Below are 23,912 nucleotides of genomic sequence, written 5' to 3' on the forward strand. Positions count from 1 at the left end.
TAACTAGATGAGTAATTGAGCATGTCATGCTATTTGTGTTTTGTTATTTAGGTATTAAATGTTAGTTTATTAAATAAAATATGGATTTAAGAATTAGATGATGAAGTGTTTTTGTAATAGATAACAAAAGAAAAAGGCGTCACAGGTCATAGGAGTAATGGCGTTATGACGGAAGTTGTCAAATGGTATTCTGGGAAAGAAAAAGGTGAACACAGGGGTACCATTTGTAGAAACTTAAAATTAGGGGTATCGTGTGTAATCTATCAAAGTTCAAGGTTACCATGAGAAATTTACAATATTATAGTGAAATAGTTAATTAAATTTTCATTTAAAAGAAAGAGATATCCGTACCAATACAACAATAAATGGGGTATTATTTTTTAATTGTTATTTTATTGTCACGCCATTAAACTTAACGTTCGTTTAACAGCCTTTGCATTAGGGGGTACCATGGGCAAAAAAATGGAACCTCAAGGGTACCATAGGCAGATTCTTAAAAGTAGGGGTAACATGGAAAATCTGACAAAATTAAGGGGTACCACGGAAAATTTCCGTATCTTAATTATGATTAAAAAAATTTGAAGAAAAACAACGTACAGATATTAATGGAGAGTACTTGATCATATTATTAAATTTAAATATAAGTTAGATATAATGAGTAGCAATTGTCCGTATTCAGTATTCGGGACCTGGTTAGATGTCGAACTAAGTGCAAAAAAGATGGTGTATTTCTGAGTATGTTATTTGTCCCACATTGAAAAACAAATGTAAGTTTGATGAATATATACTACGTATAAATATTAGAATTGTCCCACATCAGAAAAATAATCCAAGTTTGGTGAATATATTACTTATAAATAGTAGAATTGTCCCACATGTAAAGATTAGTATAAGGTGGGGTAATTATATGATTATAAATAAGAGTTAACCCACGTCTATATTAATCTTTTATTTTTTTTTAAAGAGATATTTTAATAATATGTAAACAAATCATTAGACATAGAATGTAAACATTAAACCCTTATAACGTTTTTTTTTTGCATTATAAATAAGTTAATTACCCCGTTGCAATGCACGGGCATTCAAACTAGTTAATTATACTATATAGTTTTAAATCAATAGCACCGTGTGATGGACCCGATTAAGGGATTTCAATGCAAATATTATATAATTTGGTTTAAAATTAAATTATATAGAAGTTTGGTAATTTTCCTAAACATTTGTAAGAGACTAAAAGATGGTCAATTTCCTTAAAATAAAATAATTAATTAAGATGATCAATTTCAAGGAGACTAAAAGAAAGAAGATGCTTGGTAATTGTCCTAAATATTTATAGAAGACTAGAAGATGGTCAATTTCCTTAAAATAAAATAATTAATTAGTATAAACATGCACACTTATGATATTAATTATTATCATCATCATAAAATTATATATTAAATTTAAAATCTATGCATTTTTATTAAACTTTATAGTTTATTAGATGTTAATTATTTAACATACAAAAATATAATAAGTAGGTTATAAATAATTTAAGTTAGATTGCATAATATATAATATTGCATAATTCTTTCGATTTTATTTAATGCATATATGTAATATATTTTTATAAATATATAATCTTCTTAAAATTGAATGCCTAAGTAGTAAAAGTAATTTCGTTAGTAAAGAAAAGAATTATAGTAAGATTGGATATAGTTATATGATAATAATCACTCATTTGAATAGTAAAAGTAATAATATTATCAGCGAGATTAGTAAAAGTGGTAGAAACAATAACGGGAGTAGTGAAATAATCAATATTAAGAAAGTGGTAGAAACAACAACGGGAGTAGTAAAATAATCAATATAAATGCGGCAATATAGTGAAAGTAACAATAATTACGGTGGGAATAGTGAAATTATCAATATTAATGCGGCAGTAGTCACGGTAACAATAATTACGACGGGAGTAGTGAAAGTAACAATAATTACGGGCAAGTAGTGAAATGTTATTACTATTGTTTCATTAATAAGAGTACAATATTAATAGCGGGAGTAGTGAATATGTCTCAAAATTTATTTTATCGTAATTTTAGGATATGTCATAGAAAAATGATAAATTTATTGGTTATGCATCTTTTAAGTAATTTTATTTAATGAAAAAACAAATTTAATGGTAAGTAGAGGTAGCCCGGGCGGAGCCGGACACCAATTAAATAAAGTTCAAATGTTGCTGAAAATATAATTTTATTCCAAATTAAATATAGTTTAAATTATTACGGCCTACTATAAGTTAAGATAATTACGACCTACGGAGTATATAATTTAGATCATTTTGTGAATTAACCTATTTGTGTTTAGTACTTAGTTAACCCCCTTTAATTTTGGTTAGAGCATTTGAATTCACCATCTGTTGTCTCTTTCCTCCTCCTCCCCGTCCTCCCTGCAGTTTGGGGGAAACAAGATTAATTAATAAGGAGAAGAAAGAAGAAAGGCAAACCCTAGAAATAATTGAAATCATCAATTGAAACAAATTTAGGTATGGATTTGGATAAGTGGGTCGTCAAGGTTAAAGAAGGTCAGCATTTAGCCGAAGATGAGCTCCAGCTTCTCTGCGAATACGTATCTATTCTATTCTCTCTCTTTCCTTTTCAAGATCATTATTGTGATTGCCGATTTACTATCAAGTTCTCTTTTTTACTAATTTGATACTGTTATTACTTTGATGGGACTTCATTTTCTGTTTTTCCTGCTAATTTGTACTAGTATTCTTTATGTTAATGACGTTTTTTTTTTTTTTTTTTTTTATTGAGGAAACTAATTCAGTTTCTTGAACTAAATCATGATTTTCTTCTTCTTTAACTGACTTGTTATACACCCTCTTGGCGGGTTTTAAGTGACAGTATTAGTTATGCCTGCTGAAACGGATTTTGATTTAGGAAGCTCGTCTGTCCCGATTGCCACCACTATCTGACACCAAGTTGTTTGGATAACTCACTTCAAGATCTGGCGTCTACTCGTACTTTTTCATACTGATGAAATCCTTTTCTTATTGACTATTTTTAGGTAAAAGAGATTCTCATTGAGGAGTCAAATGTGCAGCCCGTTAATAGTCCAGTCACTGTCTGTGGTGACATCCATGGCCAATTTCATGATCTCATGAAACTTTTCCAAACAGGTGGTCATGTTCCAGACACCAACTATATTTTCATGGTACTATTTTTGTAACTCTACGCCAATTTCTGTTGCTTATCTTGCAAATCTCTCTTGCGTTTTATTAAATCGTCAAATCTCATTGCAGGGTGATTTTGTTGACCGCGGCTACAATAGTCTTGAAGTCTTTACAATCCTTTTGCTTCTTAAAGCTAGGTATGCCTTCGTTTGTAATGCACGTTTCTGTCTAGTCCATGTCCTTGTTCCTGCGGTTCCTTCCTTTAATAAATTAGTCATACGGCCACCTTTTCTTCACCATGTTTAGCCAAAGAATGCGATGATTGGTTATGGCTAGATCGTTTCCTGTGCTAGTGTTCAAACACTGAGTCATTTTAGTTTGTGGAGCAGCTTTCCAAGTAGGAAAAGGGACTTGTGGCTATTTAGATTCAGCAATTGAGAGATTTCAGGACCCTTTTGAAAGGTGCAAAATTGCCAATGGAGGGATATCAGTAGTATTGAACATCATTTTGTATGGGAGAATCTCAAAATTTACTTGATTAGTTGGCTCCATGGATTCCTTTTAACCTCGATAAATACTATGCTATACGTTGCAGTTCTTCTAAATAGCTGATTCCCCTTCCCCTTAGCCTTCAAATTCTCAGGAGTGAGTCCTTGAGGCACTGGGGGTGGTGTTGTATTTCTTCTATAGTTGGCTTTCATGTTTTGTTGTGTTTCAAGTAAATTGCCTCATGTTCTTTTAGTTCCTTATGTATTCCTTGAATTTTTTAAATTCTAATATATTTTTGTTGGAAGATTATGGAACGAGTAATAAATTTGTATGCTTGAGTTCTGTGTGTTTCAATGTTGTAGACTTTAGTATTCTCAATTTACACTACTTTAGGGCAGAGACTCCTTGTTGATTTTTGATAGTTGTCATTTTGGTTCATGTCCCCCAGTACATCTTTTAGGATAATAATAGAGTTGGGGCTCTTTTGTGTGGTTAAGTGAATTAGTCCAAAAGAATCGTTCGGCTTTAGTTATCAGATGTGCTAAGAGCCTAAGATTATGATGCTGAGAAAACAGCGACTAATTCAAGCATGAAGTTGCTTATATCTAACCAATAACCAACCTTTTTCCCATCTGGATTTGTATATTTAGAAAATCAATTAATCTTGTTTTATTTCATGTACTCATGGGTCTGACAAAGTAACGGTGCATTAGGATGTCCTCCTTGGAAGATATTGTATTTATAAATTGATGGAACTGTGGCACTGTTATTGTGACTGTGAGTTAACTGTGTAGTTTACTAAGGGATTCTCAGTCTCCCACCAAAGAGTTGTGGAGCTTATTTGTAAACCTAATTTAAGACTTATGCACAAGTGTTTGGTTAGTAGTGTATGGCTTAGTATAAGTATTAGGGAGCTTGTTTATGACTTTGTATTGTTAAAGCTAGAGCGTTTTTGTAAATTCTCTTTTTATCTATAATACCACTGGGTTGGGTTTCATGATTTCGTTACACTGTAACGCTTATGCGGTAATTCTTAATCGATGTGTTTCGGAGCGACTCTCTCTATAGATACTATCTTGTCAAGGTTATATGCGTTGTTTTCTAACATCTATATGCATTTTGTGGATACCTTAAGAGTAACCATTTTCCAAGAAACATATACTCCCGTCGTATTATTTAGCCTGTGTACTTCTTATGAACTGCCTAACAAAGGTGTTTGATGTTGATAGAATATTTTCTTTCCTTTTTTCACAATGGTCTGGTTCTTCTTTGTTGATAGGTATCCAGCAAACATCACTCTTCTACGTGGTAATCATGAAAGCAGGCAGCTTACACAGGTTAGTTTCTACTCTCTAATGTTCATATATCCTTCAATCCTCATTTCTATTTTTTGCCATGTTAGTTTACCTTCATCCTTATTTTTTCATATTTCGTCGTTTTATTATTGTGTTTTCCATACTCGCCACTTGTTCAATGTTGTCCCGCCTCACGCTGATGTTCCATATGACGAATCATCTGAGTTGACCTCAAACCATGTGGGACTAGGGGGTTTGTGTTGTTGCTAGTAAGAAGGTTAGTTGGTAAGTGGGGTTTTAATATTTTATTCTAATGAAAGTAACATTGCAAATTGTTTGGTATCTTCTTTGGATCATGATTTATGAAGCAAGATCAACAAACTTAGTCCCAAAAGAATTTGGGGACGGCGAAGATAAATAAATCTAAAAAGAGGAAACTGGATGGCTCTACTATCTTATGTGCTGAAGCAGAATTAATCACTTGTTTACTTGTGTTGCTAACTTCCCTGCAATCTTACTTCTATTTTGGGCTGTAGACATTTGGTAGCTTAACTCATTAAATGGTCTATACATCAACTACAATGGTTTTTTGGATAAATGACACTCTTTTCAAGAATTGACTTATATTTGTGCCCGCTTGTTTGTTTTTAGGTTAATGGGTGTGGGAAAGTTCTAACCATGTAGGCATTAATTGAGGAAATTTGTTTTTAGGTTATTTGTTTTTCAGATGAACATGTCATTATGAAATATTGGTTGTAGCGAAGGTCAATGCTTTTGAGGAAATCATGCTTAGCAGTTTGCAGTTGGTGAATTTCAGAATTACAGTAATACATTTTTCTCTAATTGTGGTTGCATGGCAAGGATGCCATTATTTTACACTGGGGTGAAAGTGTTTGTGATTCGTAATATTGCTGCTTTCTGAGCTCATTGAGGCAACCTTGGTGCACCAATCTGGATTGGGGATATCTCAGACCAATCTGAGGAATGTACATTGGCCGAGTGTAAGATAGGGTGAAGTTTATTACAAATATAAGATAAGATTATTGCTTAAAATGAACGAAGTGATTTAGGAGTAAATTGAAGTCGGATTAGGTCATAGCTCCCCAGGAAGCTGTATAATGAGGCATTATCATTGTCAACATTTTCAATTCCCTTGGTGTTCAAGAGGAAGGAGTCGGGTATGATGGAGGATTGGCCCATTATGCCTTATGGAAGATGATATGTGCATAGTAGTTATAGCGAGTCAAAGTATTTCCATTAGCTTTTTGCTACATCTAATTTTTCCCTCATTTTCTATATTATCTTTTGCGACTCATCTGTGCTCTGAATCACTTGCTTTTAAACTGAGAGAGTTTGCGCATGTTTTAAAAAGGTCCCTTCTCAATCGAGCTACTAGGTGAAGATGTGCTGCAGCATAAGGCTTATGTCAATGGTCTAGGTGTCAAAGTGTGTATACTGCTAATACATACTCCACGTTTGTTTCCATTCATGAGCAGCTGGCTCAGACATCTGAGCTTGAGTGAATTGGATTTGCGTCATGGTGTTAGCGCTCACAAGGAATGTTCGGGCATCTTTAATGTATCTTTTTAGAAATAGTGTGAATAAAATATTTTGGTTTTGTAGCTTTTCGCCAGGCTTGTTTAGCATATCTTTAATGCAGTGAAGTTGGATGGCGATCACCTACATAAATTCTTTTTGTTGCAAGTATGAAGTGGTTTCGTTAGATAGGTCTCATTCATGTCCCAAGAATTTTTTTTTTTTTTTTTTTTTTTTGTCAAAAGTGCAATTTGTTTGTCTAGATTTATACTTACATAAAGATATTTCAGTGTTATGAATCTGACGTGTATTCGATTTAAGGATTCTTAGGGATAGTGAATATGAAGTTATGGAGTAGATGTGTTTCTCTCAAAGGCTTCATAGTATGTAGTTCTACTAGAATGCTTTTTATCAGATACGTCGTGATAGTGATATAGATACTGTACATGTGTAGATTTGGTTTTATGTTTTTCGAAGGATTAATGGCTTTTTTCTCAGGTATATGGGTTCTATGACGAATGCCAGAGGAAGTATGGAAATGCCAATGCGTGGAGATACTGCACAGATGTTTTTGATTATTTAACCCTATCAGCAATCATAAATGGAACAGTAAGATTCTAGTTCTTTTGTATGAAAATTGTAAACTACAAATACTCCCTCTATGGCGAGTTAGGAGCTTTAGGTTTGGTGCCCTCATTTCCCACTTCTCAGGAGCTTCAAGCTGTGGGATGACATTTGAAGTTCTTTATTTAGGGGACTTGTGTTTGAGTATTTGTTATCTGTGCCTAGGTGCAGACTGTGCAGTGGCCTATTTATGTTTTCTTCCTTATATCCTATGAAAGTGGGAGCATTGTAATGCGTCTAAAACGAAATACTTGGCGTCTATCTTTCCCTTCACTTCGATAATCACCTTGTCTGTGATCTTCATTTATCCCACTGTTGGTAGAAGCATCAAGCTGTGGGGTAACACTTGATGTTTTTCTCTGTTAGGGCTGGTGGTTAATGTCTATAGTTCTAGTCTGTGTGGTTAATGTCTATAGTTCTAGTCTGTGTGCAGTGGTCTAGTAAGGTTTCCCTTCAGTTCTTTTTTCATCTTATCTGTGATCCTGCAGGTGCTATGCGTTCATGGTGGTCTTTCTCCGGATATTCGAACAGTGGATCAGGTCCTGTGTTTCATGTTCTGTAATGTCGTCGTTTATTAGTTTTCTTTATCGAACAGAGCCGTTTTGTCAGGCCTTTTGTGACAGGGTTATGTTTACAGTTGTTTGGAAACTTCGAGCTTTCTTTTCACATGAAATACTTCCAGCATTTTACTGCATAAGTTAGTGATTATAAGAAACTTAGAAATCTTTTAGCTTTTGGCTTTTGGCTTTTGGCGTCCGTTTGTTTTAGCAAACTCCATTATTCAACCTCATTTTGTATTTTGACCTATTATTTAGCAGATGAGGGTAATTGAACGGAATTGTGAAATACCTCACGAAGGGCCATTCTGTGACCTTATGTGGAGTGATCCTGAAGATATCGAAACATGGGCAGTCAGCCCACGTGGAGCAGGCTGGCTATTTGGTTCAAGAGTAACTACTGAGGTACTGGTTTGTTTTTTGAGTTAGTAGTTTGTATAATATATTGATGAATGGACTAAATGAATTATTTGCAAATACAGTTCAATCACATCAACAATCTCGATTTGGTATGCCGAGCTCATCAGCTTGTACAAGAAGGTCTTAAGTACATGTTTCAAGATAAAGGCCTTGTAACGGTAAAAACACGCAGTTTTATGGTGATTGTATATGCAAACTTGATAGCTCAATTAAACCTTGGTCTCTGGCATCACAGGTGTGGTCTGCGCCAAATTACTGCTATCGTTGTGGGAATGTTGCTTCCATTTTGAGTTTTAATGACAACATGGTAAGTTATTCCCATTTTATTTTGCGTATCTCTGCACTAATCAAGGTATATTGAGTTCTGATTGCATGTTCATTTTTTCTTTCGAGTCACATTTCCTGGTTGCTTTCCTCTCCTGATATTCCTAAATGTAATACGGAATTTGACTTGAAGTTATCAACTACAGAGTACTAGAATGAGACGGAGTTTGATGGATAGTAAATTGACTGTTTGACTAATTAGATGTGTTTAATCTGTGTGTGATGCTCGTGTGAAAAATGTTTGGCTTATATAGCTGTGTTTATTTGTTCTCACGGGGTTCAGATATTCCTTGTTTTGGACGTAGCTTGTTAATTTGAAGTCCTTGGCAAAATACCGCCCAGGTAGTGGTTATCCTTTTGGCATTGGAGTTCTTGGCATCTGTTTGTAAAAGTTGTAGCGTGGCCTGATTGATAGCATTTTTTATATTTTAAAATTGATAAAAACAAAAATATGTTATTCGAAGTGAAAAAGGAGCTGGAGCTTTCTGATAACTATGCGCCTATGAATGTCAATACTTATACAACTTCTTCCTATGGCTTTCTCTTATCTATTTCTTCCCCTGGAATATAATTGTTGGGCTATGCTCTACCATGTTTTACAGGAGAGGGAAGTCAAGTTCTTTACAGAGACAGAAGAGAACAATCAGATGAGAGGTCCTAGAACTGGGGTTCCGTATTTCTTGTAGAATTGGCATTTGGAAACCAAGACACTGTATAATTATTAATTCATGTGTTTTCTTTTTAGAACCTGGATGTTAAATTTAGAGTCTGATTGAATTCTTTCCAAGGATGTTTCTCAGTTTAAAGTTTTCTTCAACTCTGGAAAACCCTTCCTCCTATTCAGTCTGCTCTGTGATTAGAAGGGTCAATGTATCTGGTTTACACACTATTATGGTTTATTCTTTATCATTTTTCATGGATTAAGCTTTCTGCGTACTTAGTACGTCACATTACCTTTCCGCGTTGATAACAAGGTTTTTTATATGAGCGATTTAAGTCTAAAAGGGTGGTTTAATCAGATTTACAATTTCATAGTCCAGGGAATCAGGCAAGGAGACTTTGTATCTTAACTATATCCCTATACCGAGAGTTGGTAGTAGCTAGATCGTTAAAGAACAAGAGTGAAGTGAGTGGGGCAATGTGGCATTGGAATAGAATGGTTGCAGCCACTAGGGGTGGTTATCGGTAGTGGACGACGGCGGTGTCCAGTTGTGGGAGAGACGAGATGAAGAATTATAAGGGTGGTAAATGAGGGGAAATAATGGAAAAACGCACTACAAAATATTCACCATTAAAAATCAACCCAGTATAATGATTATTTCTCATAAGTCATAAACTACTCTACATTGTTTAAAATTTTGCAATACCATAGATTAATTTTGCATTATGTACATAAGAAGAGATAAGAGAGAGAAAGAGGTGAGAGTATGAGAGGATTTGAAAGGATGGAAATGAGGGGGTATTTTCGTCTAAAGTGTACTGTAATGAGTAATATGTGTACTGCGAAAATCAGGACCTTTTTTTTTTTATGATATGGGAAGAACCACAAAGACAATTTTGATGCTAACCGATTAAAACATAGATCACAAGTAACATTACCGAATAAGCTGGATGACATTGGAATCATGCTACAATTACTCATGGCGCCCATCACTTAAATGTAACCATGCAACTAACGACCATATGCCTAGCAGCATGCCAACAATAACCTGCTAATCTGTAGCAGAATGGAAGATATGTTTGGACAAGTACAGTTGATAGTTAAATTAGATAGGCCTACTAGTTTCTCCAAGTTTAGACACTAACTAATTAATTACAACCAAGGCACCACGCTAGGTCCACAAAACACATCCTTCTATCATGATCAATAGGCCAGTTGAATTCATATCCTTTTTGGAGGCACATACTGAACACGCTCATCTTCACAAAGAGTCTGCAAAACCCAACAAAATATGTCCTTGAATAAAACTAGATAGAATAAAGCATAAATTTCTCAGGCAGACACAACATTAACCCTCTGAATGCATAATATTTATCTTCTGGAAAGCTAGAGATACAACCCCGACATGCCAAAAATCAACACGAGTTTATATAACTTATTTCAGTCACGACGTAACAAAAAGTTCGGCATCTCAGTACACATTTCCCCGCAATCGATCAATGACAAACCATTCAGTACTAAACTACACAAAAGGATGGAGAATAAAGAGTAAATTTTATACTGCAATGACAAAGGAATTCCAGTACACGTTAGATCATCAGTCGAAGTATAAATTGCATCAAGTGCATAGTTCGTACTTCGTAGAGATTCAGCATTTTCCTATCCAAAGTTTTTAGTGAAGCAGAGACAAATCGTAACATCTATAATAAAGTAACAGCGTTCTGCAGTACGACATATAGTTTCGTGGAGCCACTTCCACAATGCAAAGAAACAAAATAGGCTACACCAAACAAAAAACTATGCATGCGTTACAATCTTAGTCTGAAATACAACTCTTTTTCCCTTCAATGTTACTATAACAGAAGTAGAACATAATTCCGAGCTCGAAAACAGTTGATTTTATTCAATGTTGGTATTAACAGAAGCCACGATAACTGCTACTATAACAGAAGTTGACAGAACACGCTATTTTTGACACACTTGGCTTGAAAGAATTAGTGTAGATGGCATGTCAGAAGATAGAGTAAGAATGATCAAAAACGCCAAACAATGTAGGTAAGAATGACTCATAGGGCATTCTAATACAGAGAAAATGCATACTAGAGCTAAAAGCACGACAACCAATGGCGCGGTTAGTATAGTGCATGAAGTTCTAAATTCCTAGTCATGTTAAGTGTCAGTAGGTGACAAATATCATCTAACATAGAAATCAAGATTCATGGAGTCCTTAGTGTCTGAAATTCTGAATGGCTCAACAAAAAGTACTTCCCCTAATCATTAATTTGGCTTCAGATGGAATCCACAGCGCCCATATGCTAGAAAGAGGAAGGTATTGTGTCAAACTATTGGTGCAATAAATGTCAAAGAATTATAATGTGAACATGCAGAGATGAAAACCATACATGAAGGAAAATAGCATTTCATGCAAAACGCCTAGCCAATAAAGTTAATACATGGAGACATCATCGACAGATTAAAGCATGGTTGCCTAATTCGTAGTAGGCTCCAATATGAATATGTAATATGCATACACGACACATACTATGTTGGAATATGAATACGAAATACGTAGGAATCAATTCGGGAGTTGCGATTTAGTGGGATTTTGCGAGAAGATGGTAAACATGGATCAAAGGACGGTTAAGGCACCAAAACCTTGTAGTGGTCACAATGGTATACATTGTTTCACGCATCTTCGTAGCTCAAAATAAGAAGTCACTGGATAAGAAATAGCACTAGCACATATGATTGCTTTTTAGTTTGCAATGTTTAGCGGAAGGGTAGAGAAATTAGAGGGACAAGGGCCGTAGAGGAAGAGGATATAATTGAGGTCCAAACTTTTAGCAATTAATTAAGAAGGCCTGTAGAGACTGGGATGACAAAAGAGAAACATGTAAAATATTTCAAAATTCAAAATGCATGCACCAAACATTAGGGAAGTCGGATCGAGAAAAAGCATGCACCAAACATAGGGCATACGCAAATAGAGTAAAGTTAGATTAAAAGAGCGGTGAAAATAGACCTGGAACTCCTCTGGCAGTGCCTCAGAGACAGCAAGGGTATAGCAGCCAGGGACAAATCTTCCTGAAGTCGAGAAAATGATGGGAAAGTATAAATAAATCCTGTACACATGTTGATTCATTGAGATGATTTAACTGAAAACGGAAAGGGTTGAGAGAGATACCGATACGCAGCCAACGAGCAGCCCAACTCCTAGTCGGATCCATGACAGAAATTAAACCAGTGAAATTAGGAGTAGTGCATTCGACAACACGCTCATTGTCAGATTCCAAGCCGAAGAAGGGACAGTTTTCGCAACCCGATTCCCTAAACTGCATTTTTAATTATTTATCAAACCCTAATTTAAACAATCAATCAATCAATCAAATCAAAATTGAAATTAAAAGAAAAAAAGGCAGAACCTGGTCGTAAGTTTTGACGAGGCGGCAACGAAGGCAAGCCCTAAGCTCATGCCCAAAGCTTGTTGGTATCTGCGCTACCACGCTTCCCATTCTTGATTCTCCTCTCTCTCTCTCTCTCTCTCTCTTTCTCTCCCCTTCTCAGTTCCTCAGTTTGAACCACTTTTATATGGAGTCCCTCCTTAAAAGACCAAACCTAATTAAATTACTTCGGATTTATTTAACTTATAAATATATTAGTCTAGATTCTGTGCAAATGCACGGATTTTTCTTTTTTTTTTGAGGGAACAAATGCACGGATTTTTCGGGTTGTAATGTGAAGAGAGATTAATATTTATTAATTATTAAATGTAGTATTAAGAGATAAAAATTACATTATTTATATTTTCGTGTTGTATTTTCATGTGTGTGGTGTTGGAGAAGATTTTTAAATATAATACTCCTATTTAAGAATTTGTTTCCAAAATGGGCGATTTTTCACTAATTATTTAACGAAATGGGTCGAGTCTCAAATTAATTGTCGAAAATGGGTCCACGTAGACTCGGTGTAGACGAAGCTAATGAGAAGGGTTCAAGTCGCCAGGTCGGTTGGCGATTATGTTCGAAGTCATAGTTGGGATCCCCTCCCCTTCCCACTGTATCAATAATCCCCAAATCAAAAAAAAGAAAAAAATCGCCTAACCTTAACATTAAAAACGGCGATTTTTCCTCCAAAAACTACCCTAAATCTTTCAATTGAAATGATTAATTATTAATTTATTAGTCTCTAAGCAATATCAAACAATCATTTGGATATTTTCTTGGCCAATTTCAATACATATTGAAGGTATTAACTATTACTTACTTTTTTAATTAGCAATTGATTTGAGTAGCTAGTTAGTTTAGTTTATGATTATTATTCCATTTATTTGATAGTTTAGTTGAATTTAGGTGGTTGTTAGTGTTTTAGACTAAATGGTTTTGGTTATAATTATGGAGAGAAGTCATTTTCCCTTATTGTGTTATTGGAATGGTGAAGTAGTTGAAGGAGATGGGTGTGTAAGCTATGTTGGTGGAAATGAGTCTTTTATTTTTGCTAGTAGTAACATGAGCTACAATGATCTTGTTAAGGAGGTATACACAACCATTGGTGTTGATGTATCAATTAGTGTAAAGATGAAGTTTGCTAGTCTTGGATGTTTTAAGGTTGTTAGTCTTAATAATGATCGTTTTTTACAAGCGATGTGGGCTAGTATATGTCATTCAAAGGCGGGTTCTATGGATATTTATGTTGAGTTAATATCATTTCAACAATCTTAAGTGAGTAATGTAAGTGTCGTACCAAATGTGTCATTTACTAGGATGTTAAACATAATGTCGGAGAATGATGATCGGTATGTGTAATTGTTGAGAAATAATATCGGAGTAGAGGTAGGTGATGGTAATATTGAAGGGGATTAAGTTGAGGTTGATCTTGATTTAAGATTAGAGAATGCTAGTGATGCCAATGATGATGAGGACGATATTGATCTTGTGTCTCCGAGTGCCCCAAATCCGGGATTCACTAGTATTCCTAAATTTGATGCACTACATGGGGATAATTGGGTTAATTGGAAAAATGTTGTCCCCTATGATGGTGGGGGAGAGTTTTGTGTTGGTCAAAATTTTCCTAATAAGAGATATTTGACTGATGTAGTTACCGAGTATAATTTGAGGGTAAATCAAAGTTTCAAAATTCATGAGTCAAAACCTCACACGGTGACATACAAATGTGGGAGAAAACCTATAGCATGTAAGTGGACCTTAAGAGTCAACCAAAAAAGTGGGATTTCTGAAACATTTACTATTGTGAGATACAATGGTAGTCATGAGACATCATGTTTGGGAGACACCATGCCTTTAGACCACCGAAACTTGCAAAGAACTTTCATTAGTAGTGTCATTAGAAATATTGTGGAGGCAGATTGGGGGTTGTCGGTAAATGCTATAATTGAAATAATAATTGATAATTTTAACTACACGATCACTTATATGAAGGCATGGAAAGCTAATCAAAAAGCTTTTGCCGACATATTTGATGATTGGGAGTGTTATCATACCAGTTGCTTCCCCGGTACTTTGAAGCTTTGAAAGAAGCTAATCCCGGTACTGTGGTTCAATTTGTAAATTATCCAACGGATGATCCAAACGTTGTGATATTTGGTCGGGTATTTTGGGCTTTTGGAGCATCAATCAAGGGCTTTCCTCATTGTCGCCATATAATTACAATTGATGGGACTCATTTGTATGGCAAGTACAAAGGTGTGCTTATGATTGATATGGGAGTTGATGCCAATGATCAACTATATCCTCTTGCTTTTGCCACAGTTGAAAAGGAGACTATGGAGACATGGTCATGGTTTTTGGCATGCATAAGATGTTGGTAACACAACGTACTGAGCTTTGTGTAATATCTGATAGATATTCGGGCATCATGGAAGCGATGAATGAAGAGAGGAGCGGGTGTGAGGAACCATTGGCATACCATAGTTTTTGTATAAGACATCATGCATCCAATATCAACACAAAGTTCAAAAATAGGGCTTTGAAGGATTTGTTTAGTTGGACAGCTTTTCAGCATCAACCAATCAAGTTTAATAAAGGTTTAGCAAAGATCAATGAATTTAGTGTTGAGGCAAGGGCAGACTTAGATAAACTACCTTTGTCAAAGTGGTCCATGTGTCATGGTGGTGCACTTCGATATGGAATCAAGACAACTAATTTGGCTGAGGTGTTTAATAATGTGTTGAAAGGGGATCGTTTCTTACCTATCACCGCTCTTGTCAAAGTTACATTTTATAGAGTAAATTCTTACTTTGTCCAACGACACGAATTTGCAAAGTCTAGAATCTTTGAGGGTTTAAAGATTTCTCCGGTTGTCACAAAGTATGTTGAAGAGAATTTTGGAAAAGCGGCACATCATAAGGTTGAGTGTTATAATTCAAGGACCGGTGTCTATCAAGTTAAAACTGGGAGAGGTCAAAGGGAAGCAGGAAAGGGTGGTCATAGCCAAACTGTAAACTTGTCTAAAAGAACTTGTACTTGCAACAAGTTTCAGATATACCATTTCCCATGTTCTCGTGTGGCTGCTGTTTGTAGAACCTACAATCTAACCACAGATCAATTTCTTGACCCATTTTTTGTTGGGTTTATATACCTCTTATTACTCCTCTAATAGTGAACTAATTAACTTCTTAATTATTTGTTCTTTAGATCTAGTGCATCCATAACAAAATAAGAGAGTTATAAGAAAAACAATGTCCCTTACATTGTAGGATGGTTCAAAATTTTGGGCACAAATAAGGTCACCTTCCTTATTTGTTCTTGAGCTTAAAATGTTGGATGATCCTCCAAAAATCCCAACGTAGAGATCCTCCTTAGATTGCACCCAAGACTAATCCCTTAAACTAGTATACTAATTAACTAGATTAATACACTAATACCCTTAAAATGTATTCTAATATTGTTATTATTACTACACTAGTAACCTTATTTAGATATTAGAATGGATGAACAGTTTCTTGTATTCTAAAACTTGTTTAGAGAGAAGTGGGAGAGAATAATGAACAACTTTGCATGTGTTGTGTTAGAATGAATGAATGATGTAAAAATGAGAACAAAATTCTCATAAAGAGGAGGAAGTGGCCGGGTAGGAAGAGGGCAAAAGAGAGCATCTTCTCTTTTCTTTTTGTCTTCTTAATATTATAGATGTGTAAGACAATTAGAGTAGGTGCAAGGCTAGTATGTATAGGAATGATTACATATTACTTTATATCATAAAATAATTAACCACATACCACCATGACTCCCTCCATTTCGGTCCAACCCACATAAAATGGACTACCATTTTATTTTGTCAATTTGTCAATTGTCACACAATATGTCACATGTAGTATGTTACATGTTATTAATTAATTTAATACATATTTATCAAATAAATATCATTCTAGGAATTAATTAAATTACATACAACAAATTGACTAGTGTGTAGATACCTCATTTCTGCACCTTCCGCAAACCACCCGGTGATGATTGGGCCGCATGTTTGGTACGCGGAACGATTTGTGACAGTTCGTAAGTTTATCGTCAAATGATCGCTCAAACACTAATGTCTACCTCTTAGTTGTCATCTACGCGCCGATACGGTCGTTTTGACAGTAATTAGAGTACATTTGGAGTCCGGGCCTAAAACCGTCTTCATTTTCTGACAGCCGTTAAATCCCGAGTCGGAATGTTCTGGAATGTTCCGGATATTTCTATTCCATATTTTATAAATATTTCACAATCTTTTATTCTTTGGTAAACAATTTCCCGTAATATTCATACAAAATATTAAGGAAAACCAAATTATCCCGTTATTCCATAACTTAAACACGGAAATCTTTCTTCCGCAGGAGGAAACCACTTGGGAACAGACGCAGCAGGTGCTGCGCCTCTTCCCAGGGCCTTTTCTGCGTATTTCTCGTATCTTTTTCATATCTTTCCGAGATTCACTTCCAAAGTCTCTCCGAAAACCCTATTCCTTCACGTGATTAGTATAAATAGGAGCCTTCGCTCCTCATATTTCTCACGCGAGTGTTCGCCCTTCTCTTCTCCCTTCACATTATAGACCTTTGTTCTTACTTTTTGGCGTCTACGTGCTTGAACATTCGACCACGTAAGCTCGGATCTTTCTGAGTACCAGCCTCGTTTGCATGACCGACCAATTTGACCAACTCCACAACTAATCAACTTAATTAATCTAATCGTTTTCCTCTTACGAGGGCACTTTCGTCTACATTCGAGTCGAGCATCACTAATCGATAACTTAGTTCTTCTCGTTTCGTCAAACATGTAAGTCTGAGAGTGTAAATCTTTCTTTTATTTACTGTTCTTAGCTTTTTGTATCATCATTAATGTAATGTTTATGTCGAAAACACTTTGTTAAAACCGATTTCTAAAACCATGCTTCAAAACCCTTTTTACGGATTTCCAGAAGACAAACCGTCGAGAAAGGACGCAGCAACTGCTGCGCCTCTTCGAAGGAGCGCAGTTCCTGCTGCGCCTCTTCGTGAGGCTGCCGCAGTTCCTGCTTCCTTTCTTCTTCCTTCGTCCTCTGTAATTCGTCAAACTTTTATTTGTTTCGTTTGTTTTCTTTAATTCTTCGATACAATAGCATATTAATTTAACATGTATATTATTCATCATTAACACGTACAATTCATCATTAAATCCGACTTAAATCCCTTATAATCTCATATTTGCGGGTTTTTCGTCATTAAACTTAATCCGGGTTGTAGGAATTCGATTTGTTCATATCGGGTTTCTGGAATTCGATCCTTTGATATATTTTCATCTATCTTTTGTCGTTTTCGTCATCAATTTGTCATTAATTCGTCATATCTAACCTATTTTGTTCACCCATGTCACTAATCAATCGTTCATTCATGTAAATAATCCGTCTTTAATCCGTCTCATCCATGTTTTATTGCTTTTATGACCTTATTCACATGTAAATAACCTATTAATCACTTTCATCCGAGTAAGTACCGTAATTAACCATTAAAATCACCAATTTACATTAACGATTTGCAGTTCCGGCTTCACAGCCAGAACTCACCCTTGGAAACAGAACGCGCAAAGAATCGCCGCGCTCTTCCAAAGGGCGCGATCTCTTCGCTGTTCCAGGTTGATTTCTGTCTCTGAACTCCGTTCTGCCTTGACCTAGTTTAATTCGTTTACGTATAATTAACTATTAACCATATTATCACCCACTGATCTGTCCGTTAATTCTTTCTTTTATTCTTTTTCTCAAATCATCCGTTTTAAAGGTGTTTTCGACATAGATCAATGAACCCGATGTAATTATTGTAATTTTTCATTATTGTAATTTTATTTATTATATTTATCATTGTATCTTGTATCATTTGTATGCCTTCACATGTAATTGAGCATTAAATCCTACTTTGACCCAATTGTATGTTAAATTGATTGTTAACCGATTTAGTCTAATCTTCACATGCTAGGATTAAAACTTGGATGTTGCATTGCATGCATATAATCAACGATATATCAAGTATAGATGATGTCCCTAATCATTAGTAGAGGCCGCTATCGAGGCGGGCGGGATTAGGTGTTCGATCAAAAGAGCTTCCTAATACGTACCCTCACCCCTTATTCCAGATCTCTGTGAACATCCGTGTTCATTGGCATCCACGAGAGTCATTCTAGACATAGAATGCTAAGGGTAACGATTGCTTAGTGTTCATGTCACTACTTTGTGTCTTGACATGACAAGAGGTATTCGAACGGTTCCAATTTCCCATAAAAATTGGTGGCGACTCCACAAAATGCAAACGCTTGTTCTCTCTCCCAAGCGCCCCTGTGGGCCCCATTGTCCACATAGTGATACTTGATCACATAAATAAAATGGGTCATATAATTATAATTCACAACATCTTGTAATTATAATTAACCATTCATTCTTATCTCTATTGTTTCTCAAACAATAAACAATTTTAGTAATAAAGTATTTCAATTACTAAAATAAATCTTATTTAATCCAATTACAATAAGATATCAATATTCTCTTTCACAAATGAATTATTCAATTTTAAGGAATTGATCAACTTGTATCGTCATACAATTAATCAATTTGTCTATTAAGGGAATTGTCCTTTATGTGTGACCTTAAGGGATTGATACGTGCATTTTATATATATAGCCTTTTTAGTCTTATTTTGCACGTATTTCTATGCACTTTTGTATTGTTTTGTATTGCAATTGCTCCGAATTGGCTACTTTGGTTTGTTTTATCTGTTTTGCAGAAATGAACCTGAAAGTGGTGAAACCGTACTCTTTTCGTCCAATTTTGCATGCATTTTGAGGAGTCGGGAATGTTAGAGTGAGATTATGCCTTGAAGTGCGTGAGAGGGTGGTCAACGAAGCAGTCAATGACGAGATAGAAGCTGAATTGGAGGAAGAACACTCGATCGATGGGCATTTTGATTCGATCGAGTGGTTTTGTGAGTAGAAGAGTTCGATCGAGTGCTTTAGCATACTCGATCGAAATGCTGTTTAGTGGGTTTCCTCGATCGAGAGATATTTTGGTTCGATCGAGAGGATTATCTCCTGAAGACCTCGATCGAGTGGTTTTATATCGCTCGATCGAGAGGTTTTCGATTTTAGACGGGCTTAATTAACCTGTGTTATGTTTTTTCGTGATAGACTTTGTTTTGCCTATTTAAGCTTTCGTTAATTAGGTTATTAAGTACACTACTTACGCTTCTTTCATCTTAGAACTCTCTTAATATCTCTTTTATACTCTCTACTGTAAACTTTCTCTTTAAATCTCTTGCTTGGATTTGGATTGTTTCTGCGCCGGAATTGCTTGAGATTGTAATCACTTTTCTTCTCTTAATCTTAATCTATTTATTTGTTGCTTAAATCATTGTTCCTTTCTCTTAATTATTCTGCCCTAATCTTAGTTTACGATTAATTATTGTTATTTCATCATGCTTTTAATTAGTTTATTCATTTTTTTTTGATGACGAGGAGGTTGAGTCCCCCTCCCCCCCGGGCTCATGCATTCCCGCAACACCACATGGACCATGTAAGCCACCCCCTTCGGGGGCTGCAGTGGCCAAGTGATAATCGCCCCAGCTGGTAGTCGAACCTGAGACCTCTCAACTCCTGCATTTCTGCAAGCTTCAAGGTTTAACCCAGCTACCACTGGACTAACACCACTTGGTTTAGTTTATTCATTATTATTATTATTAACATCATTAGTAATATGAGTAGCTAAATCCTTTCATGTCAGGATTTGGGAATCCATGGTAGGATTGTGACGATGTAGCGAATAGGCTAGATGATTTACTTGTGAGAATCTGTACCCATGACAATATAATTATAATACCGACTTAGTTGAGTGCACGCTTCTAAGTTACTTTTAATCTGGTTAAATTTGCTCCTGGATTGGAAGATTGGACTAAATAGACCTGCTATGAACAGTAGACTACCCTGACGAGGACGGAAGTTAAGTTAGTGGAAATCTAGGATAGAAAGTGGACCTGAAGGACCTTTCCTGTATCCGTCTCACAGTAGATTATCTAGGTTATTTGCAGCTGAGTCGATAGATTACCATGGTGAACCGAAATCCTGATATGTTCTCTCTCATTTGATCATCTTTATTATAATTTCTGTCTTTTATTGCTCTCTCTTTATCGCTCTTTCCTTTAAGCTTTTATTATTTTAGATAACCAAAATTCAAACCCCCATTTGTGACCAAATAGACGGACCCTTAACAGATATCTTGCCTCCCTGTGGAGATCGACCCTGCTTATCACTAGCTTCTTGTTAGTTTTAATTAGGTTTATTTTTGGTACAAAACGACAGTATCAAATTTTGGCGCCGTTGCCGGGGAGGCAATAACCCTATCTGTTTTTGTTTTCGTTTACTTTTATCCGTCTCAAGGAATTTTTATTCCTTGAGACAGTTCTCATTTATCTCTTTCAGTGCTGTGTATGTCTAGGTCAAACAGGTTGGTATTAGTTCCAGCTGATTCGGAGCCAGAAAGACTGTTTCGGCATAGACTTCGTCTGCAAAGAGAACTTCGAAAGGAAGACTTGAGTACTTTCGAGCCCGAGCTAAAACACCTCTTATTTGCAGAAGACCAGTCTTTTGAAGAAGACAATCTCATTTCTGCCAACAAGCCAGTAAAGATGCCCAACATTGCAAGTCACTCGGAGCCCAAAGCATCCTCGATTCCTAAAGGTTTTAACCTCCAAACTGAGGATGGTAACACTTTCGATATCCGTCCGTCTTAAATAAATCCGGTGGAAAGGAATCTGTACCGAGGTGTGGCAGGTGAAGATCCGCGAAAGCATATGGAAGTCTTTACCGACTATTGTTCTACTATTCCCGCTACTAAGGGAGTAACTCAAGACAAGATAAAGGAAGTGCTCTTTCCTTTTTATCTGATTGACTCAGGCCGTGAGTGGCTGAATGATCTTGACCGGACTGCCGCTGGTATCACCAATTGGGAGACTCTCGCACGTGCCTTCTACAAAAGATACTTCCCTCCACAACGCACTAATCAACTGAGGGGTAAGATTACTAGTTTCAAGCAGGCACCTGATGAGACTTTCTATGAAGCTTGGTGTTGGTTCAAGAAGTTGGTGAGGTCTCTTCCTCACCATGGTTTTGATCAGTGGTTTTTGTGCAACCAGTTCTACAATGGGTTGTACGATGACCACGGAGCTATACTTGACGCCTCATCCAACGGAAGATTTCAAAAGAATATTGATGATGATAAGGGATGGGGCATTATTGAGTCGATGGCGACCCATTGTGCTGAATATGGGAACCCACGGGACGGTATTCGAACGGTTCATTCGGTTGATAAGGCAGTCTGGCTCAGCTGGAAGCCATGAATGCTCGGTTTGATAGATTGGAGCTGCAATCTGCTGGAGATCAACATACGGTTCATCTGTTGACTAGACAGGAAACTGTCATATGTGAGAGATGTGGAAGCGATGACGGTCATACTGCTTTTGACTGTCTTACTGAGAAAGAACAAGTCCTTGCCTTTCAGCAATATAGGCAAGGAGGAGGTTCTTATTACAACAATCAAGGGGCTGTCCATTCCAATTTGAGGTGGACAAGTTAAAATGTTCTTAATCCCACTCCTCCACCGCAGCAGCAACAGCCATATGTCCCTCCTCATAAAGCTCAACAAGTCTTCCAAAAGCCTCCTTCTTTTCCTCCACCGAATCAAGGAGCATCATCTTCAAGTGGGGTAGGTGAGCTAGCTGAGTTAAAGATAATGCTTCAGTCGTTGACAAAGCAATGGCAACTAAGTGAACAACAGAAAGAATCTTCAATCAAGTCACTTGAAACTCAAGTTGCTCAACTCGCCGCCAATCAGTCCACGAGGAAACCGGGTCATTTGCCGTCCCAATCTGAGAAGAATCCACACGAGACGGTAAACTTGATAAATTTGCGTAGTGGTCGTTCTTATGAAGGACCAAAATTTTCAGCTGATAAAGACATTTCAGACCCTAGGGATGCTATTATGGAGGATGAACAGTCACTTGTCGCTGAAGATAAGCTTACCACGAAGAATATACTCGATCGACTGATCTCTGGTGGTCGATCGAGCAAAATTGAAGCTGAAATCACTCGATCGAAAGGAAATTCTACTCGATCGAGTGAACTGGATAATTAAGGCATCGATCGAGAGGTTCAAACCACTCGATCGAGTGAAAATATTGAAGAATCTGTTCGATCGAGTAGAAATTTTCCTCGATCGAACACTGCTACTATTGAGGAACTCGATCGAGAGGCTACTATTGCTCGATCGAGTGAAATTTCACCTGAAAAGACTCGATCGAGAGGTAAAAAGTCTCAATCGACTGACAGAGAGCTTGAACCTGCTGAGACGTTGGAAGAGAGAAACAAAGGGCTCGAGATTCCTATTACCGTGCCCTTCCCAAGACGATTACAGAGCACTAAAGCCAATCAATAGTTCGGTAAATTTGCCGAGCTCCTGAAAAGCTTACAGGTTACTGTTCCATTCACCGAGTTGCTAACATAGGTACCCTCTTATTTAAAGTTTATGAAAGAAATTTTATCACGTAAGAGGCATATCAACGATCATGAGACGATAGTATTAACTGAGGTAGGGACTGCCCTAGTTCAAAATAAGTTGCCACCTAAACAGTCAGACCCGGGTAGTTTCTCGATTCCATGTCACATAGGTACCCATTTGATTGATAACGCGCTATGCAATCTTGGTGCTAGCGTGAGCATCTTACCTTTGTCTCTTGCTAAGAGACTTGGTTTGACCAAATTTAATTGCACAAACATGACCGTACAGATGGCCGATCGTAGTATATCATGGCCGTTAGGAGTAATAGAGGACATACCTGCCAAAATCGGGAGATTTTTTTATTCCCGTTGACTTCGTAGTGCTTGACATACCCGAGGAAACTCACACCCCTATTATTTTAGGGAGACCATTTTTATTCACTGCTCCTGCAGTGATCGATGTCGAGGGTAAGACACTCACGTTTCAGGTAGGAGATGAAGAATTAATTTTTCATCAATCTAAATCTCGTAGGACTCCCATGCAAGGTCAACCTTGCAATGCCCTCTCCTCTACTGACTCCTATATTGACACTCCAGGTGATAATGTGGAATTTTGTGCTGCAATTGTGACCCCTTCGCCTCAGACTGAGAGCGAAAAGGAGGAACATTCGTCTGTTTTCCTTGCTGCAGGTACAGATAGAATGGATGTCGGAGCTGTCAAAGGTCGTAGTGCAATTAAAGACAATAAAAAAGGGGATCCTAACGTCAAAGCTGATGGGAAAGATAAAGGGACGAGAAAAGCTCGTGCATACGTGGACGTTAACTATTCTCCCCCTACTGGTTCAAATT

The 23,912-nt window shown here is 36.7% G+C and overlaps 2 protein-coding genes and 1 non-coding gene across 3 annotated transcripts; 1 reads left to right on the forward strand and 2 right to left on the reverse strand.

The window, feature by feature from the left end:
* The first annotated feature begins 2,300 nt into the window (after positions 1-2,300).
* LOC141642989 (phytochrome-associated serine/threonine-protein phosphatase 3) lies at positions 2,301-9,146 on the forward strand. Its single transcript, XM_074451999.1, has 10 exons — positions 2,301-2,604; positions 3,049-3,195; positions 3,284-3,351; positions 4,923-4,980; positions 6,973-7,083; positions 7,587-7,637; positions 7,917-8,060; positions 8,138-8,233; positions 8,311-8,382; positions 9,002-9,146. The coding sequence occupies exons 1-10, from the start codon at positions 2,524-2,526 to the stop codon at positions 9,083-9,085; spliced, it is 912 nt and encodes a 303-aa protein (XP_074308100.1). The 5' UTR covers positions 2,301-2,523; the 3' UTR covers positions 9,086-9,146.
* An 808-nt stretch (positions 9,147-9,954) lies between these two features.
* LOC141642990 (transcription elongation factor SPT4 homolog 2-like) lies at positions 9,955-12,677 on the reverse strand. The gene is made up of 4 exons (XM_074452000.1): positions 12,483-12,677; positions 12,245-12,392; positions 12,083-12,144; positions 9,955-10,332 (listed from the first exon to the last, which is right to left on the reverse strand). The coding sequence occupies exons 1-4, from the start codon at positions 12,570-12,572 to the stop codon at positions 10,282-10,284; spliced, it is 351 nt and encodes a 116-aa protein (XP_074308101.1). The 5' UTR covers positions 12,573-12,677; the 3' UTR covers positions 9,955-10,281.
* Positions 12,678-21,571: 8,894 nt separating this feature from the next.
* LOC141644925 (small nucleolar RNA R71) lies at positions 21,572-21,678 on the reverse strand. The gene has a single exon (XR_012544525.1). It is a non-coding gene; the product is annotated as a small nucleolar RNA R71 (small nucleolar RNA).
* Between the last annotated feature and the right edge of the window lie 2,234 nt (positions 21,679-23,912).

This window comes from Silene latifolia, chromosome 2 (assembly GCF_048544455.1).
Source record: "Silene latifolia isolate original U9 population chromosome 2, ASM4854445v1, whole genome shotgun sequence".
Lineage (NCBI taxonomy): Eukaryota > Viridiplantae > Streptophyta > Magnoliopsida > Caryophyllales > Caryophyllaceae > Silene > Silene latifolia.